The sequence below is a fragment of the Pogona vitticeps genome, chromosome 1 (assembly GCF_051106095.1).
Source record: "Pogona vitticeps strain Pit_001003342236 chromosome 1, PviZW2.1, whole genome shotgun sequence".
Classification (NCBI taxonomy): Eukaryota; Metazoa; Chordata; class Lepidosauria; order Squamata; family Agamidae; genus Pogona; species Pogona vitticeps.
In genome coordinates, this window is record NC_135783.1 from 204,776,641 (window position 1) to 204,797,240 (window position 20,600).

At 44.9% G+C, this 20,600-nt stretch overlaps 1 protein-coding gene across 1 annotated transcript in view; it reads right to left on the minus strand.

Moving 5' to 3' along the window:
• Positions 1–20,600, minus strand: part of NOSTRIN (nitric oxide synthase trafficking) — a 49,003-nt gene that overhangs the window by 1,888 nt on the left and 26,515 nt on the right. The window contains exons 8-13 of the mRNA XM_072981778.2: positions 11,267–11,365; positions 11,052–11,177; positions 3,793–3,901; positions 2,883–2,971; positions 1,815–1,940; positions 485–599 (exon numbers count right to left, since the gene is read on the minus strand). Coding sequence (XP_072837879.2) covers positions 485–599; positions 1,815–1,940; positions 2,883–2,971; positions 3,793–3,901; positions 11,052–11,177; positions 11,267–11,365 — 664 coding nt within the window. The remainder of the gene's footprint in view (positions 1–484; positions 600–1,814; positions 1,941–2,882; positions 2,972–3,792; positions 3,902–11,051; positions 11,178–11,266; positions 11,366–20,600) is intronic.

Here is a 20,600-nt window from a genome sequence, read left to right on the forward strand (position 1 = left end):
GTACATTTAAATGGAGATATGGAAGATAGAAATTGAGGAGGGTATTCATGTGCAAGAAAGGAAAAGGCATGGTCTTGTGCCTCTCGGTTCTTTTCCACTCCACTGGAAGAAGTGGAAAGGTTTCCAAGATGGAAAGGACAAAAGCATCCACCCCAGTGGATCAGTTGGAGCTGTTTTTGCTTAGTCTTGCATAGAATGACCAGTCTAGCAATGGTGCCGGGCACACAGAATAAGGGGCTCCCAAATTTACAGCAGAGGGAAATATTTGTGTGAGAGGATAGTTGTCAAATATACAGTAGGGTCTGGTGTATCAACATCTACCCAATCTAAACTGTGGCGTTTATTACCAACTTCACCATTGTCATTGGGTAACTTTATTGTGTTATTACCAGAACAGTAGCCGTTTTGTCACTAATGCAATTACGAGCAAGAAGAAAGCAATAACCTAAACATTTGTCCAATAATGAATGAATTACATTGTTACCTGGGAAGTTGCTTGAGTTAGCTTCTACTTCACTGGTGTTCCTTGTGCTCAAATTTTGCTTTAAATGCTTCATTTTAACAGGGCGTGTAATCACCACAGAATTGTGCACACAGTCCTATAGGTTGGGGGGGGGGGGAGAGAGGGATAAAATATTTTCATTATTTAACCTATTGGTTGCAAAGGAAATGTATTGATGTTTAGCAAGTGTGATATAAACAACAACACATTCAGTATATTTAAAATTAACTTATAAAAATAATTGTTTGCCGTTCAGTGGATTCATAAGTGCTGCCTCACAATGATGTTTTCACTCAAACATTGGTGTTCCGCTCAAAAACATTGAGCGTAAGAGCTCTGTGCTCACAAAACTCCGTAGCTGTCCCAGTGACCTCCGGCTTCTAGTTATACAAGCCAGAGATGGTCCACGGTGTTAAAAGAGGTACTGTGCAGTCTGTGGAATGGAATCAGTATTTACCCAATGTCTGCTGAGATCTGTAATGATAGGATACACATAACGAATTCTAGAGAGGAAGCAACTCAGAATTGTTTCCGATCAAGGACTATTAGGGAAAAAAGTGTTCCTCTTTGCCCAGTGTGTGCCCTTATGACTGCTCTGGTAAGCTGCAGAGAATCGGAAAATTTGGCACAGACATCTCCGATGCATGTCTTCACAATGTATTTCAAGAAATTTGCCTTTTTCTCCACATGCTATGATGCTTGATGTAGAAGGAAACCCTGCAGAAACAGAAACCTATTTTTGCCACACACTGAGCTGCATTCAGTAGGATATTAGTCTACCGTAGGTTGGCATCTACACAAACAAGAATAGTACAGTATGAAGTACCCGTCATGACTTCTAACTTTTATTTGCTGTTTTGTTGACCCATGTGCTTATCTCAAACACAACTTACAGATTTTTATACATTAAAATGAGAACAATGTCATTTGAAAAACTGCTAAACATGAGCAGGTTCACGATGAGAGTACAGTCCTGTGTTAGTCCTCCCAAAGAGTTCCTTAGTCTGCGCATAGATAGCTCTGCTGCCAAGCTAGCCTCTTAAAAGTGCCTGGTTTGGGGTAACTGAACAACTCAGAATTACTTGTGAAGGTTAAAGAAAACCTTTTCTATTTTAAACCTACTCTTCCCTAAGGGCAGCCTGTTTGTCACGAGAACATCCTGTGGATGGGTAGAAGGGTTAGGGACACACTGATTCTAGCACACTATGAGACTGAACCAAAGAGGTGTATGTGATCTCCCATATGGATTCTTAGATGTGTTGTGGGTTTTTGTGTGTGTTTTTTTATGGATGCTTATGGCTCTTACTCTTACCTTTTCTTTCCATTTTGAAATGCAGTTATTCCAAGGTTGTGCTGGTTTAGGCTTCTGTTCCATTCCTGCTAGCACACTAGCTAACTTGAAGTGGTTTGCTTGCAGAAGGGTAGCTTTCAGCGTTGCCTTGAGTAATCCAGTTTTAAAATGATCAGCAAAAACGGTATTTCACAGCACCTTGATCTCAACTGAGGCTGTACATCTGGTTGTAACAACAAAAGATTCTACGGACGCCTGGCTTGTCGCAGGCCAGCCTAGTGAGCAATTAGATGCTAACCAATAAAACCAACCATGGGCTTTCCATCAGTGGCATGTTTAAAATGAAATCTGAACCTGGCAGGGGCTGGCACTCCGGCTTGTCTTTCTCCCAACAAGTCAAAAGAATGACCCCATGAGAAACCATTATTTCTCTGCCTTGCAGGAGAGAGAAGCCAGAATGCCAATTCCTCCTCAGATGTCATGCCAAGCAAACCATGGACAGGTGTCCTGTAGTTTATTTAGCTGTTCCTGGTGCAAGTGGGAGCAGTTAGACAGCATTCGCCAGCATGAGGCTTATTATAGATAAGTCTGGGTTCTAAGATGACGTCTTATGATGATAACCAAGTCCAGATCACAGCTTTGGGCATATTCAGCCTCCCATTTTGTTAACTTTAAAAGCCTCCAGGGTGAGTGGGAGCAGTTTTGCCTCTTTCCCTCCCACCTGCTTCCCTATTTTAGCACACACACCCCAAACCTTGGAGGATGCTGGGAGCCCTCAGTTTGCCCACTCCTGCTTCGATGGGGTTTTAAATTGTCCATTCTGGTTCCCGCATTTTATACATCTGTTGCATTTTATGGTCACTTGGTCTTAAACATAAACTAGAACTGACACAAAAACTTGGCAAATTATTTTATTCTAAACCTGTCCAGTATATCTATTAGCAATTATTGGACTCCCAGACATTTCAGTTTATATGGATGTTTGCTGAAGCTAGATTTTAGGGGGAAAGAAAAGGTTAAGTCCAGGAAGATGATTTAAAAAAAAGCATAAAAAATAATGTTTAGTTAACATTAAACATTGAACTGTACCTCATCAAGCTGTGTAGTAATATCATTCTGATTCTTTGCATCAGAGAACTGTGGCGTTTCCGTGTAAGCTTTAAGCATCCGTTCCAAGCCTTTTTAAAAAATCAAAAATTATTGCTGCAGATGCATAAAAATAAATACAGTATTACAGGCTTTTGGCACACCAGAATATTTACTAATTCTTTATGCCGTTTGAAATGTCTCTGGAGATGAAATATAGTCAGTTGTGTTGCCTTTAGGAAATTGCAGGATATTTATATATATTAAAATTTAAGTGCTTCTTTTTAACTTAGTAGTCCCCTAAAACAGTGTATAATCATATTGAAATAAAATAGTTTGTATTTAAAATAACAACAGAAGTAACCAAACACAAAAGGAATTGATGAAACCAGCTACTTGAAGGGAACAAATTAGCCTGTCTTAAATGCATTAGAAGTTGCCCTTTCTTAACTTCTAAAAGGTTAAAAAGGGAAAGGGGAGACATGGCCTTTAATTCATTCCCTTTTCCTGGTTATCAAATACACAGAGGATAGAATATGATTATATTTTCAAAAATGGAATAAATCTCATTGGGTCTTATGTCTGAGCAGACATGCAGAGACTGGTGCACTGTAAGGCATAAACCCAAGAATAGGTAACATACTGGCTTCATTGTCCAGCCAGCAATTCTGCCTCTTTTCTCTAGCTCCTGTGTCAGGAGGACCACGGGAAAATTAATCATTTGGGAATCTATAACATTGGCATTTTCTGCCTGGGTGTGGGTAACGGGGATCCCGGTTTTTGCTACGGTTGCCACGATGGATGGGTCTTGGTGGTTTTCAGCATTCTCAACTGGTGTGGGGGGGGGGGCAGAACTTTTAAGAAACCTTGGCATGCAAATGTGTCAAAGCACATAGTGGGTGTGTGAGATAACCTGTTTTGTCTTGTACGGCCTTCTCCAAGTCCTTTTGCAGGCGCAATACTTTCGCATTGATGGAAGCGTGTCTCCTCTCTTTTTCAATAAGACTTGTCGCATCTTCCTCCTTTTACAACAAAAAAGCATCCAGACATGCAGTTTAGAGGAGCAAAACAAAACAAAAAAGACATTAAAGCAGAAATAAGAGCACTCACTCATGGAACAAAATGTGTATCTGGTAATATTCCCAAGTATGCTGTCAATACTGACAGCGCTGGCGCCCTCTCACAAAGCAACAATGTGTTTTTCATGTGCAATGGCTTCACGCAGTACAAAATATTTAACTTCTTAGTCTGGAAGAGATAAGTGCTGAGGGCGTGAGAAGAATGTTACCTCCAAGATACAAATATTGACTTTCTAATAGATTAAAAACAGCAAGAATCCTTCAGCTGGTGTGGAAGGGACTCCTGACATTAAAGAAGAAGGCAGTGAGAAGCAAGCATGCAGTTCATCTGTGCGTTGATTCGAAGATCCTTAGCAATGAAAAAAACTTCAAAGAAGGCCATTTTGGGGGGAAAGAGGGGTCAAAAGGGAGCCCATCTGTCTGCCAGATCTGGTGAAACAGGCATCAGTAGTTTTGCATACAATTATTGTGCCTTTGAGTTGGCATCACGAGAACAAGCTAGCCAGCGTTTCTCAGTTCCTGAGTTATAGTACTCATCAAGCTTGTTGGAGAATGATTTCTATCAACTCCAGATGGGTTGTAGCCAAAGACATCTGCTGGGGTTGACTTCTTGGAACTAACAGGTCCCCCCCCCAGGGCATATAGTTGGTAATCCCTACTATAGAGTGCCTAGAAACCAAGGAGTACAATTAACATAAAGCATGAATATTGTTATATACATGTACCTAATTTTGCACTGCACAAAACTGCCATTATTAATATGAAAGAATCTAATGCTGAGTTTTTCTCCCTTAGCAATAGAAAAACTCAGAGGCTCAGGAATTCTGTTAGCAGAAAACTATTATGCAAATACAGTAGTGTTTTCTGAAAAAGTTAACTTTTAATGAAAATACCCACAGCGATAGAGGTCAATTGGCTGGAGGTGGTCATTATTAGGAAGGTATGTTTCTTCAAATTCAGTAAGCTATTGAAGCCACATTCATTCACAAAGACAATTCTATCTAGCATAAAAGATGTAGGTGTTTAAGACTGATATTCACCCCCCACACACACACACACGCTAGTTGTGTCAAATGGGATGAAGAGCCTTTCCTGGCTCAGAGTCAAGAAGGCTCCTCAGGACATACCAGCAGTCAGCATGGCCTAAGTGCAAAGTAAGCATGATCAGAACTTTGAAAAATTGACTACACTAACTGGGGATTCTCAGAGCTTTAGTCTAAACAAGGTAAATTCCAAGTTGTGGGCGCAGCTGCTTAATTTTTTTCATGCACCATCCACACTGTTGGCTCACAGTATGCACAACTGCACACTCGTATACTCCGCCCACCCACCCCAAACTGTGAAGATGACCTGCAAATGCAGGGGCACCTTCTGTAGTCAGCAATGGAGTACTAAGCAGGGAAACACTGCTCTTTTGATTAGAAATAAGGGGCTGTTGCTTTCCAAGAGATGTTGGGTGGTGAATGAGCCAATGAAGGCTAGCATCTCGTGTTTTTTTTTTAAAGCAGTGACACTTCTGAATTTTTACTATGAAGACAGGAGCCATCTTGTGGGGAAATTGTATGCCTTTAAAATGTATATATCTATGGCAGTAGCAAATGAATATTATAAATGTATATAAATGTATATATCTGTATGCTAGTAGCAGACATCATGCCCTAGCTGCAAGACACGTACATAACTGCTAACTTCCAGTAACGGATAAATCATTGACCTGCTGTCTATTGTCTCTGGGTAATGTAGTTAAAATGTCTACCTGAGGAATGTTTACATTGGCTGTGTATTTGAAGTTAGCTGTGTCTGGTTACTATTAACTGTCTGGTTACCAGCCTGTCTGTTTACCAACCACTCTGTTTACTGATGTCTGTGTATTCAAGGAAATTAGCTGTCTCTAACTCTGGTTATTCTGGTTGTGTATTCAAGAAATTAGTTACCTCTGTATTGATTAACTTGATCAAAGGTAGGGGATACAATAAACTGAGGGGAGGCCGGATCGAAAAGGAGAACTCCCACTGAACAGGTGGCTCACGGCAGGCTGTTCTGTATTCATCCGGATCCCATCCTGAAAACTACACTCTGAGTGTCAAAGTCCTACTCAGCCGGACATGGCAATTATATAGATCACCAAAGAATGCCTCCCACCTGGACAGTAGAGAGACTAATGCTGCATATTGGGGTGGGAGGAGGCGAACCAGAAAGTTTTCCCCCATCACCTTCCAATTTGGAGAAAGCATTGTTTACACTCAAGCCACTTGTAAGGATCCAAATGATGTCCTGCACACTCTAGGTTCCATGTTCTTAGAACTACAAATCCTACTACACCTTGCATTGCTGTGAGCACATGGGACTTCATACAAGCCTGCATTCCTGTCTCTGCCTTCCAGGAGTAACAGTGTCACATCCCTGAGAAAATGTTTGTTGCAAATGCTGTAAATTGTCAAAAATGTTTGTTTTTCTTTCTGCAGGGTAAGAGTGCATGACATTTGTTTCCTCTGTTAGCCAGATCTTAGAGTATTGAATTTTAGAGAAGCAATTCTTAGTTTTATACTCAGAATTAAATGCAGTTTTAGCCTTTGAGTTTTCCCTAATATGAATCTAATTTTGTTGTAGACACTGCATGTTTATTCTTTTACATGTCACAGTTTTCCTTGAAAATTATTTTCTAATGTAATATGAAAACTTTGTCTGTTTATCCCTGAGACAGAGAAGCATATTATTCCCTACAAGTAGGCCCCACAGTAGGCAATTTTGTTCATAGTGATGCTAATACATCTGACATGCTTGCCTGTAGAAACATATTTTCAGTCCAGGGGAAATTTAAGGGCACTAGCAGACAACGTTTTTTAATTCAGTCAGTTGTACAGTTTAAGAACTTTGCCCCAGAGCAAGGCAAATGCATACACGCACCATTCTTTACTACTCATCCCTCAAGATAAGTTGCTGTTCTTTTGCTAAGCTCTATATGTATCTCTCCAATCAAGTGTCATACAAGAAATTCATGGTGTGTGTGTCTTCAGTGGGGAAGTTGTCTGTGTCACATATTTCTATGCAAAAGTTCTGTATACCTTAAAGTTTTTTGCTTTTTTCTATTAGCAGTATGTTGTGCTTATATATCTGAATAATATGTTTTCAAAATGTTCTCTTTTCCTGAAAAGTATTAGGTACTCTTGTTATGCATATCTTATTGTAATTGTAATTTTAGTTATTCAATATTGTGTTTTCTTTAATCTACACTGTAAATTTAATTCTCTTGCCAAGATTCCAGGTTTATTCCATCAAAACAATGTTTTAAAGTTGTAAAGAATGAGTTTTGCCTCTCAGTGCAACAAGGAAGCAGGTTTGGCTATTTGAATGCTTTCCTTATTCCCAGTGGCCTGGAACATGCTATTCAGCCCTCTGCTGAAGATGAGCCTGACTTCATATCATACCTGGATTCGGAATTTTCAGGAGTTTACAACAGCCATTGTCTTCAACAAAATAAATAAAAAACGGTTGGGATGTGGGGAAATTGTATGCCTTTAAAATGTATATATCTATGGCAGTAGCAAATGAATATTATAAATGTATATAAATGTATATATCTGTATGCTAGTAGCAGACATCATGCCCTAGCTGCAAGACACGTACATAACTGCTAACTTCCAGTAACGGATAAATCATTGACCTGCTGTCTATTGTCGCTGGGTAATGTAGTTAAAATGTCTACCTGAGGAATGTTTACATTGGCTGTGTATTTGAAGTTAGCTGTGTCTGTTTACTATTAACTGTCTGGTTACCAGCCTGTCTGTTTACCAACCACTCTGTTTACTGATGTCTGTGTATTCAAGGAAATTAGCTGTCTCTAACTCTGGTTATTCTGGTTGTGTATTCAAGAAATTAGTTACCTCTGTATTGATTAACTTGTTCAAAGGTAGGGGATACAATAAACTGAGGGGAGGCCGGATCGAAAAGGAGAACTCCCACTGAACAGGTGCCTCACAGCAGGCTGTTCTGTATTCATCCGGATCCCATCCTGAAAACTACACTCTGAGTGTCTCGTGTCTCCTTGCTGGTTGAGGAGAAAGATCCCTTCCCTGAGGCTTCATCTGCAAGATCCCTACTTCCTCTCATCTTGCAGATCCCGACACCATCTAAGGCAGTGGTTCTCAAATTTGGGTAATCCAGGTGTTCCTGGAGTACAACTCCCAGAAGCCTTCATCACTGATTCTGTTGGCCAGGGTGTCTGGGAGTTACAGTCCAATAACACCTAAGTAACTCAAGGTTAAGAACCACTGATCTTCTTAGACAGGGGTTTCCAACACCCATGGCCTTTGCAGGACTGGGCTGTGGAGACAGATCTCATCCCCCCCGCACACACTCCCCCCCACATGCCTGCACGGACACACGTCCCACCCACCTGCGAACGCGTCCCGCCCACACACGAGCACGGGGTGTGTGCCCTGCCCCTCCAACCGGTCCACGGTTCAGAAAAGGTTGGGGACCACTGTTCTAAGACACTGATCGTTATTCCCCAAATAGGTTCAGCACCATGGACAACTAACTCCTTTAAAGTTTGAACTGTAAACAGCAGAGTAGATTCATTGTGATATCAGCCTATACTAGAGAGGGAGAAACTGACTGAGCAGGGATTCAACTCCTAGTGGGCTTGCTTATTTATTTATTTATTTATTTATACCCCGCCTATCTGGTCAGTTGTGACCACTCTAGGCAGCTAAGAGTTCTCATTTGTGCTATAAAAATACCTCACATGCCCAAAGCAAATGCTGACAACCTCACACAATGGGAAAAAGAATCATTAATAAAAATAGCAGGTAGGATGGATAAATTATCAGCTTCCATTATTTGGCCACACAAGATATGAATGACAGCAAGACATGCAAAACGGCTGTGCCAGTTACAGATTGAGCAGAATGAATTATTACAGGGCTGAAAAGCAGTTTCTGTTCCATTGTATCTTCATAATCAGGACTTTTGACAGCAACATCTAGGAAGGTACAGAAGACACCGTCAGAAAAGCCTCTTTGCTTACACTTTGCGTTCCTGTGTGCATTCCTGACTTATGGCTTTGTTTGTTCTGTGTGGTTAAACCGGCACCACACATTGATTTGTGATCTGTCATTTGTTAAGGCAATCCAGCGGTATCGTGAAATAGTGCAAGATCTAGTATATATGTATGTGATGGATGTGCCTCCTTTCTGTTGTTTTTTGTTGTTGCTGTTATTAATACTCAAGAACCTGCATACAGTTTCATCCTAAACACAGCTGCTATGGTTTTTATTACAAGGTAGAACAAAATGAAAAGTATTCAGGCACTGTAATCATAAAAATATTAGCAATGTGCAGCTGCAGAGCTTGGAAACCTTATTTTTAGGGGAATATCACTCTCCAGATCTGTCAGCCAGCATGTTTTGTGGCAGTCTGAAAAAGTTTTCCAGAAACTAATTGTTGCCCTACTTCTCTAGCACATCTTCCAATGGCTCTGGCCTGATTTGTACAGAACGTGGGCAGTTTCCTCACCGTTTAAATACACACTGGCCCAGGGACACAGAGCGTTAGCAGGCTATCCATCTCCCCACCTTAGCCAATATTTGCGATTCCTAAATGGGCTAGCACAATAGTATATGCATGTAAATATGCATATGCAAAATATGAAGGATTTTTATCCATGGGTAATGTTCTCTTTCAATCACATCTTGAAATAAAAAGGGGGCAGAGGTGCAGAGACAGGAACAAACTTGGTCACTAGGGTCACCCAGCACAGAAAGTGGCTCAAATTCTACTAGTAGTTCCAAGTAAACAGATTCATTGAATCAGCTGAACTTTATAAAGTCTTAGTTCATCATTCAGCTCTCCATTGGATGTGTTTACTAGATTTGGCAATATTTACAGGATTCAGGCTGATATATTCCCAAGTGAACAGATACACATACAATCATGTAGGTATATCTGTGATTTTATATGCTGCCTTTCTCCCCATAGGGGACTCAAGGCAGCTGAAATGGTTAAAACAACATGATCCACAATCATGTGGTGGTGGAAATCCTGATCTGGACGTTATGCTGCATCAAGCTGAGAGGGTTTTGTTCTGATTTGTTTTTAGAAAAAAAAACACATATTTCTAATTTTCCTCCTGAGGAAGCTATTGGGGCCATGGGATGGGAGGGGTGTCTAATTACCAAAAATCACCACTGCCAGGAAGACCCCTCCCCTCCAACCACCCCCAAGTGGCTTCCCAGTAAAGACAGGGATTCCACGGGAGCCTAAAGATCTTTGAGGAAGAAATCAGAAATGTTTTATTTCTGAAAATTTGAGACAGCTGATGACACCATTAGCATTATGCAGTATAATTTCGGATTTCAGCCAGTATGATACAGTATTGAAAAAAATCCACTAAATAGTCATAGTAAAGCATTTAAAACACATTCAGAATTTCCTGCAATATAAACCATATTCAGGCATTAGTTACGGGGTTCTGTTCAACATGTGAAGTGGGGGGCACTTAGCGCTACCTCCATTACTGTTTTCTTCATGCGGAAAGTGACACATCTGAAGTTGAGAGGGTCTGGTTCATGTGGAGGGCCTCCACAGGAGCCAGAACCCTAGTTTTCTAAATGTTTCTGCTTGCCAAGAGAGCCACCACATGAAGAGTGACCTCCTCTTCAAGCATGTTGCATTTCATGGAGTTAAGCACTTTTCTTAGAACAAACCTATCCATTTTGAAGGAAATCAACCCTGAGTGCTCACTGGAAGGACAGATCCTGAAGCTGAGGCTCCAGTACTTTGGCCATCTCATGAGAAGAGAAGACTCCCTGGAAAAGACCCTGATGTTGGGAAAGTGTGAGGACAAGAGGAGAAGGGCATGACAGAGGACAAGATGGCTGGACAGTGTCATAGAAGCGACCAACATGAATTTGACCAAACTCTGGGAGGCAGTGGAAGACAGGAGGGCTTGGCGCGCTCTGGTCCATGGGGTCATGAAGAATCGGACACGACTAAACGACTAAACAACAACAACAAGAACTGGGTAGGTAATGCCTGAAAACACCATGGAGGTCTTTCTCCCACCTGCAATTTCAGAGGCATTGGCACTTACATAATAGTCAGTTAACAGGAACTCCAGTTTTGTTTCTGCAGCAAGTTCAGACATGCCTTCCATTAACATCTGTGTGTCTTTGTCAGCATCCACCTCATGCACAGCACTGCAAATCTTTGTGTGGCACTGGAATAGGGACAAATGTAATTAGACGCCCAAATAAATTCCAGTCATGTGCAATTAGAATTGGGAAAGCATAATCTCAGAATACGTACAGCCATTAGGTTTTCTCCAAAACGGGAAAGATGCAGGCTGTAACAATTTAACATACTGCACAGAAGATTGAGTCTCTCCTTTTCGAGGTCTAGAACACTCTGTTAAAAAGAGGAAAGTCGTTGGTAGATACAGAGAGAACAAGATGGAAGCATTAGATCGATCTGTTGGTTCAGCGACAGACATGGCCATGAGAGGCCATTGTGTCCGCTCCCCGAGTTATTCCAGTGAAGTCAGAATGGATCCTTCGTGTGGGCTGCTTGCTGATTATGCCACAAGCCAAAAATGCTTGAACATGTTTTGGAGGTAGAATGTGACCATTAGCACATATATTTCTGATTATTATGAGCTATGAAATAATAAAAATGGGAAAAGTCACTGCTCCCTCACATCCAAAGTCACTGCTCCCTCACATCCAATCTTACTTCTTATATAACAGAGCAGGCCTTCTATCTGGCTGCCACACCCACTGAAGTCTTGTACATTGTCACAGACTCAGCAAAGTACAGAGAAAAGAAAATGTGGACTTCCAACCGTGCCTTGCAATGGGACATTTTAATTTTACAGATGCATTTCTGTCCCTGGATGTCCACAGGAGATGGTGCTGTCCCCTTGAAGCCTGGATTTACTATAATTTTAATATATGGAGACAGATACATTATGTTGTAGTAGAGCACCCCATGCTTGCAAAGCATGCTAGTGTATATCACGCAACTTCCCCTCCAGGAAAAATACCTATGGACTTGCTTCTGTCTTGCAGAAGGTACACAGAAATAGAACCACTTCTAAGACTTTGCCTCCCACACCCCAGGAGTAAAACAATGCCCATAAATTTTAGATATTTGCAATTAATACTTTTCTTTCTATAAACGAAAAAAGAAAGGTTACTTACCTGTAACGATGGTTCTTCAAGTGGTCATTCTGTGAATTCACACAAAGGGTTAATACCAGCGCCAGCGTTGGGCCTCTCGGAACGTTTTCTAGCTGCAAGAGAAAAGTAACAATGTTTAGGACTACCCCTACTGCGCACGCCCAGCCTAACCGTCCCTCAGTTCCATTTGTCCGCCATAGGCCCTCGAGTCAGAGAGACGCCAGTGACAGACAGACAGAGGGGAGGCCGGGCGGGATTGTGTGAATTCACAGAATGACCACTTGAAGAACCATCGTTACAGGTAAGTAACCTTTCTTTCTTCATCGTGGTCTTCTGTGAATGCACACAAAGGGTGATTAGCACGCTTACTAACCGGATGGTGGGCTGTCACTGAAGAGCCGATGCTAGCACTGCCCTCCCGAATTTGGTCTCCTCTTTTGCCCTCACGTCCAATCTGTAGTGGGTTATGAAGGTAGAGGCATTAGACCACGTAGCGGACCGGCAGATGTCGGGCAGGTCGACGCCACGAAGTAAGGCAGTGGATGAGGCAACAGCCCGGGTGGAATGGGCTTTAAGTCCCTGTGGAGGATCTCTGTGGTTGAGCTCGTAGGCAAGGGCGATGGTAGACACGAGCCACCGAGAGAGCGTGGACGGCGAGGCCGGGCAACCCCTCTTTGGGCCAAAGTGGCAAAGGAAGAGTCTGTTGGCCAGGCGAAAGTCCTTGGTCCTGGACACGTAAAAAGCTAAGGACCGTCGAACATCGAGCATGTGGAGCATGCGTTCAACATCAGTCGTCGGGGACGGAAACAAAGTTGGCAGAATAAGTGGCTGATTGACGTGGAAGTCGGAGACCACCTTAGGAAGAAAAGAGACGTCCAGGTAAAGCATAACCTTGTCCTTAAAGAACTGAAGAAAAGGTTGGTCATGGCGGAGAGCTGCCAACTCGCTAGCTCGACGAGCAGAGGTGATAGCCACTAGGAATAGCGTTTTTAAAGAGAGCATTTTGAGGTCACAGGTAGCCATAGGTTCAAATGGGGGTCTGGATAGGGCATGCAGAACCAAATGGAGGGACCACTGAGGGAGTGGAGGACGAACGGGAGGTCGGAGGTTAGAGAGACCCCTCAAAAACATCCTGACGGTAGGATGGGAGAAAAAGCGGGATGAGGGAGAAGCTCTGGGCTGAAAGAAGACAACCGCAGCCAGGTACACCTTGATAGTAGAGATAGACAGGTGGAAATCAAACAGGTAACGGAGATACTGCAGAAGTGTGGAAAGAGACACAGGTGCGGAGGCGAGATCCCTCTGCTGGGTAAATTTCAGAAAGCTGTTCCATTTGTAGGCATACAAGCGAGACGTGGAGGGTTTGATGGCATTGGTCAAGACCTCCTGAATTTCTGGACGATCCTCCACGCCGTCAGATGGAGCGTGTCGAGGTCGGGGTGAAGGACTTCGCCTGCTTCCTGGGTCAGTAGGTCCGGCCACATCGGAAGGGTTACTGAGTCCACAGCCATGCTGACTAGGGTGGGAAACCACACTTGGCGAGGCCAAAAGGGTGCGATGAAGATGGCCGGAGTCATCGAGCGTCGGAGTTTGATCAGGGATCTCTGTATCAACGGGATCGGTGGAAATATGTACAAGAGACCCTGGTTCCATGGAATCATGAATGCGTCGCCGAGCGAGTGGTGACCGAGACCTGCCCGGGAGGCATAGCGGGAGCATTTTGCGTTGTGAGGGGATGCGAACACATCCAGCACTGGGGTCCCCCACTGGTTGCAAAGGTCCTGGAAGACCAGAGGGTTCAACTCCCATTCGTGAGTCTGATAGTGAAGCCTGCTCAGAGTGTCCGCAAGTGTGTTGTCCTCCGTGGCTACATGGATGGCCACCGGGTAGATATGATGACGGTAACACCATTCCCAAAGGAGGATGGAGAGATACAGGAGTGAATGAGAGCGGGTTCCTCCCTGCTTGTTGACATAGTGCATTGTGGTAGTGTTGTCCGTCACTAGCTGAACTCCGCGGCCGCGGAGGAGAGGAAGGAAGGACTTGAAGGCCTTGATAACCGCCAGCAGTTCCAGGTAATTGATGTGGAACATGGCTTCTTGAGGCGTCCAGAGGGCGTGAATGGTGCGACGCCCGCAGTGCGCCCCCCAGCCGGACGGACTGGCGTCCGTTGTAACTTGAACGGTGAGACGGAGTGGACGAAAGGGCCGGCCAATCGTGAGATGGGGTGTGTACATCCACCACTGGAGTTGTCTGGTGAGCTCCGGGGTGACACGAAGGCGTTTCCTTTGACTGTCGATCATGGGGTCGAAAAGGGTGAGAAACCAAGATTGGAGCGACCGGAGTTTGAGGCGAGCGTGCGCTAGCGCCGGCGTCGTAGAAGACATCAGGCCGAGGAGGTGCTGGGCATGGTGGGCTGTCACCCGAGCACCGGGGAGAAATTTCCCGATGGCTCGTCGAATCTTGTGTATTCTTTCCGGGGGAAGAAAGACTCGACCCTTTACAGCGTCCAAGCAGACCCCTATGTATTGAACTGTCTTGGAGGGAATGAGCCGGGACTTCTGTTTGTTGACAGTGAGACCGAGATTGGAAAGAAGATACAGAATGAATCTTGTGTCTTTCAGGGATTGCCTTCTCGAGGTGGAGACTACGAGCCAATCGTCCAGGTAAGGGTAAACGTGAAAGCCCCTGAGACGAAGGTAAGCCGCCACCGGAGCCATGACCTTGGTGAAGGTCCGGGGAGCTGTGGACAGACCGAATGGCAGGGCCTGGAATTCGTAGACCGTGTCCTGAAAGATGAACCGAAGGAACCTGCGGTGGTCGGGGTGAATAGTGACGTGAAAGTATGCGTCCTTTAGATCTATAAGGACGAACCAGTTGCTCTTTTCCAGCAAGTGCATGATGGACTCTAAGGTAAGCATCCGAAACCGTCTGGGTCGCAGGTAAGTATTGAGGAGTCTTAGATCGAGGATGGGTCTTATGCCTCCTCCGCTTTTTGAGACGGCGAAGTAGCGGGAGTAAAACCCGCATTGTACGTCGTGAGGTGGTACTGTAGAGATGGCCTCTTTTTCTAAGAGAGATGATATTTCTTCCTCTAGCGAGGAGTCGAAGGGAGAATGAGTAATGAAACCCAGCGGAGGAGATCTTATAAACTCCAGCTGGTAACCGTGCTGAATAATTTTTAGAGCCCAAGTGTCGTTTGTGATGACAGACCAGTTGTGAAGAAACGGTTGAAGGCGGGTGGTAGGTGGTGAATGGGTGAAAACGGGGGGCCGAAAGTCAAAGATACTGTTTTTGTTTTCTGCCAGGTGGCTTAAAAGGTTGGCGGCGATGGGGCGGACGAGGGCGGTATCCCTGATAGCCCTGGACAGAAGAAGAGGACTGGCCAGAGCGCTGCTGAGGAAGGTGTTTGTAAGGACGGTATTGTTGGGAAGATTGATACTGTCCATAAGATTTACGCCATTGAGGGCGTCGCTGTCTAGATTGAGTCTGAACAGAATAGGACTTAGCAGTTCTCTTAGCCTTGTGAAGGTCCTCCAAATGGGAGTCGGTCTTTTCGTTGAACAGCCCGGTAGCGTCGAAGGCGAGGCTTTCAACTTTTGACTTGACGTCCTCCATTATGTCCGCAGAACGGAGCCAAGCATGGCGCCGGATAGAGATGGCAGACATGAGGACTCTGGCAGAGATTTCTGCTGCATGTCTGATGGAAAGACGTTCATACTTGGATACCGTCTGAGCTTCCTCATATGAGTTAAGAAAAGCTTGCCTGGTGTCTTCAGGTATCATTTTCAACCCAGGCAAAAGTTTGAGCCACAATTGTTTGTGATAAGCTCCCAAAACAGTTTGATAATTTATGACTCGAAGTAGCAAGGTGACAAGGGAGTAGATTTTCCTGCCGATGAGTTCCAGCTTTTTACCCTCCTTGTCGACTGGGGTAACATGAGCTTTGGCCGAAGGCCTTGAACAGCTTGTTTCAACAATGAGTGAGTTTGGAATGGGATGCTTGAGCAGAAAATGAGTATCGGCCCCATGAATCTTGTAGAAGTGTTCTGTGCGACGAGGGACATTAGGTGTAGTCGCAGGCTGAGCCCAGAACTCCTTGATGGCCTCCATAACTACAGGCACAAAGGCTATACTGGGGGGAGCGGTACTGTCCCTTTTTATGTCTCCAAAGAACAAGTCCTCTCCCGGAGGGGAAGGGAGATTCAAGTCCAATTTAAGCGTCTTGGCAAGCCTGGACATCATCTGAGAGTAAGAAGAAAAATCCTCAGATGGAGAAGGAGCGTGAGTATCGCCAGTATCGGAAAGCACCAGATCACCCGGAGGTAAATCATGCGGTGGTAAGGGTGGGGGTTGCTCCTGATCGGAGTCAGAAGACCGCTCCGTGGACACCTCATCTGGATCAGAGGAGAAGACGTCCCTCTTCTTCTTTGGAGGGGGCTTCTCGACGTCGACCTGCGTTGTCGGGGGTCGAACGGGGACCACGGTCGGTGCCGAGGTGGGAGGGGCCGGTTGCGGTGGAGGGGCAACCGGTACCGGAAGAGGGTGGTCTTTGGCTCGAATGGCCCGGCGTCGGCGTCGAGGTCGGGTCGACTCCGAAGAAGAAGAGACATATATGTACCGGATCTTTTTGCGGTACCGGTCTCGAGAGGCGGATGTCGACGACGAAGGAGGAGACCGCGAACGGCCGCGTCGACGTCGATGGTGCTTACGACGCTTAGGGCGGTCGGAATCCGCCGAACGGGAAGAAGAGGACCGACGTCGGTGCTTGCTACGACGTCGATGAGAATGGTGCTTCTTCTTAGAGCGTTTACGCTTAGAGGATTTCGAGTCCGAGCGATCACTAGAGTCGGACTGAGTGGAAGCTCGATGCCTCTTCTTCGATCGTTTCCGTCGAGGAGACTTCGACCTCGAGCGGCCGGAGGATGGGGACCGACTCGGGGAGCCATGCTTCTCCGTGCGAGAACGTTTGCCTCGAGGAGATTTAGACCTCGAGCGCACAGGTGATCGAGGTATCTTCTCTCGAGGAGATCTCGAGTCCGAGTGTACGGACGAGATCGACACGGGAGGCGACCCCTGGCCCGCAGGAAAAGGGCTATGTGGGGCAGAAGCGAGGCCAGTAGTGACAGCGACTAACTGGCTCGGCGTCGGGGAAGACCTTCCCGAAGGCGGTATCACTTCAGTACGTCGAGCAGGAGGAGGCGCGGGTGCCTCGGCCGAGGCCCCGAAGCGCCTCGACAACTCCTCAAGAATCGGCGATGGGATGGAACCCGAGCTCGGAGAAAGTGGAATAGATGTCATTTTAAGCTGGGCGGCCGCCTTAGCTTTGGACGATTTCGACGGCTTAGCTTTCGGAGCCGGAGGCTCGGGTGAAGCAGGAGCGGCCGATTTCGACGACGCGGATTTCTTCGACATTTTGGAAACTTTGGAGACGACTGAGTGAACAGGAGCTGCTCGAGAAGTGGAAGCCATTTCCCCCTCCGAGGGCGCCGTGGAAGACAACGTTGACTCCCACAGATGAAGTTTAAGGCGCTGTTGGCGAGCCTTGAGAGCGGCCTTAGTGAAGGCTTTGCAGTGTGGGCAAGCTTTGGGATTGTGCGACTCGCCCAAACAATACAGGCAAGTATCGTGGCCGTCTTGATGGGGGATTTTGCGGTCGCACACCACACACCTGCTGAACGGCCCTGAAGGGGACATAGGGTAGTAAGGAAACCGAAACGACAAGTCCAAGGATAAGGCAGAGCAGTCCAAACACAGTCCGAGTAAGCCAGAAAATACACCGGGTCGTCAAGTTGAAGGGAAAAAGCGCTAGGGTAGTCCGTGAGCGAAGCAAGGGTCAAAGCCAAAAATCAGATAGATCGCAATAACGCAGCAATAAACGCAGCTAAGACGAGAGGCTCCAAACCGCTAGGCGGAAAAATGGAACTGAGGGACGGTTAGGCTGGGCGTGCGCAGTAGGGGTAGTCCTAAACATTGTTACTTTTCTCTTGCAGCTAGAAAACGTTCCGAGAGGCCCAACGCTGGCGCTGGTATTAACCCTTTGTGTGCATTCACAGAAGACCACGATGAAGAAACACCGGTGCTCAAAAGTGTTACACTAAGATTAACTGAATCATAAAATCAACATAGCAGACTGGGACAAAGAATGTCATCTTCTACTACTACTACTACTACTACTACTACTACTACTACTACTACTACTACTACTACTACTACTACTACTACTACTACTGAGCAAGGCATTATGCAGAGAAGCCAGAGTAACATACTCCAGTTACCCCTGGCCTCTCTGGGTGGATACTCAGATTCTTCTACTTTTATTTTATTTTTTGTTTCCTGGCTCTTGGTATGTGGGTGGAACAACAGAAGCATTTCTTCAGACATGGGCATTTTAATGCCCTGCAATACTTTGGCCTTGGAATCTGCATTTGGAATTGGTATAACTACGATAACGACAATTGAGATTGTTTATTAATGGGTAGCTTATTGGATTTATTTTCCCCACCAGCTTCCGAGCTGATTCCTCTGTTACGTTGGGTTTCTTTGAGTGCTTTTTTGTTTGAGGATTTTTTTTTCACTGAGGATACTTTGCACAAACATTATTTAGATGGTGTTTGTTGCTCAGAAAATTCCACCTTGCAGCAGTTTCTGTGCTCCACTTGGAAGCACCAAAGGCTGCAGAAGTGTCTAGCAGCTGAGATCTACATGGTAGCAATCCATTCATGACAAAGGAGTCAACAATTCCCACAGACTGAAAAAGTGAACCCAAATAGTTACAGGCAGATAGATGAAGTTACGATTCACCTTCCCCTGTTAACATCAACTGGGTCTAACTCTTTGCTGGATTCTGTCCTTCATTTCTTTTACGTAGGTGTGTTCTTTTAAACTGCAGAATGCTTGAAGGATTAGAACAAATCGTAAGCATGCAATTAAAAATACAGTAGCTCTCAGTGGAGGTGGTGATGCTGAACAGCATTTAATTAAACTTCTGCTTCAAGAAAAAAATGATTGAGTGGGAAATTTATGCCCCATTTGTTGATGCTGGTAAGAGTATTTTTTAAAAAAAAGCTCTTTTAACAAACTTTTTTTATTACTTTTTAAACCATATTTTAATGTAAATTGTGAGCAGTAATTCCAGCTGTCACTCACTGCTTGACATGGATCTGACTTTAGCTGTTGCTCCATTAAAAGGACTACAAGCTAAGTAAAATGAAGGTCTGGGAGAAAAGCCCATGTACCAGAGTTGTTTGCTGTTATTGCCTTAGTGTTTTTTTTTAACTGCAAGAAAGCTTCTTCTTCACATCCTGATCAACCTCTTTTAGTCTGATTATCGGGGAGTAGCCGTATGTGTGAATTTCTGTTGCACAAAGCCCTTGCCTTTAAAAAGCCGAAATGTGTATACCATGGTAAACATTTGTCCGAGCAAAGCTTTTGTATCTCCTTGCATATCATTCACAGAACAAGGATGGGGAAAGGAGGAGTGGATCTTAAGGACAGGATGAGCTGTTAAATCTAAAGAAGTCTTGAGAGCATCGGTGTTGTGGCAAGCCTCTGTGCAGCAGCTGTCATGCCAAATCGGTTCCCTGCACAGAAGTCACCGGAAATGTAAAAAAAATGGCATGTAAAGATAATATAATCATTTCTACTTCTGAACTCTTATAGATCAATATGAAGGAAATACTGCACATATTTCCTTTACATTTCCTTTACTCCAGTAGATTGTAGCACATGAAGCGGCAGGTTCTTGCCCATGTTTCTATGGTTAAGTAAGCTGCTTTTGAAACACTCGGAGGGGCGTCTCTTGGGGTGATGGGGAAAAAATGATAAAACTTGTGAATGTGGGGATGATTCTGGGGCAGCAAGACAATCACCTTAATTCCCCCCTCCCAAAAAAAAATCTGATGGCATATGGGGCATGGCCATATCCTTGATGTGAGGGGCACCACCAATGTGGTTAGCTGGTGCCTTTCTGTCCTAGTGCTTTAGCCTGAGAATTAGCTCTGCTTTCCACATGCCTTATCTGTGCGTGGAAGGTGGAAGGGGGGAGGGGGAGGAAAGCCAGAAGCACTCTGTCAGGCTGAATCCCCCAACATGGAAAAATCAGACGGCTTCAAAATGTCCGCTGACTGAACCTGGTTCCTCCTCTAGCCTTTCTCACAAGAGGAAGGTGAGCAAGGAATTAGACCGCCATGGAGGTCTCTGGCTCTTGTGTACCTGGCGAATGAATACCAAGGTGGAAAGAGGGGGGGGGGAAGAACAGTGTAAAAGAAAGGATTTGGGGGTGGGAGAAATGAGAGTGAAACTGGTCGTTTTTAACCTAGGTGAGTGGATGTGAGCACTGGGGTGAGTACTAATGTTGGGAATGGGTGGTGGGGGAGAGAAATCGGTGTGGAAAAGAAATGTGGATTGGGGAATAATGGAGGCAGGGAAATGGGGTGGGGTGAGACTCATGAGTTTTTAATTTG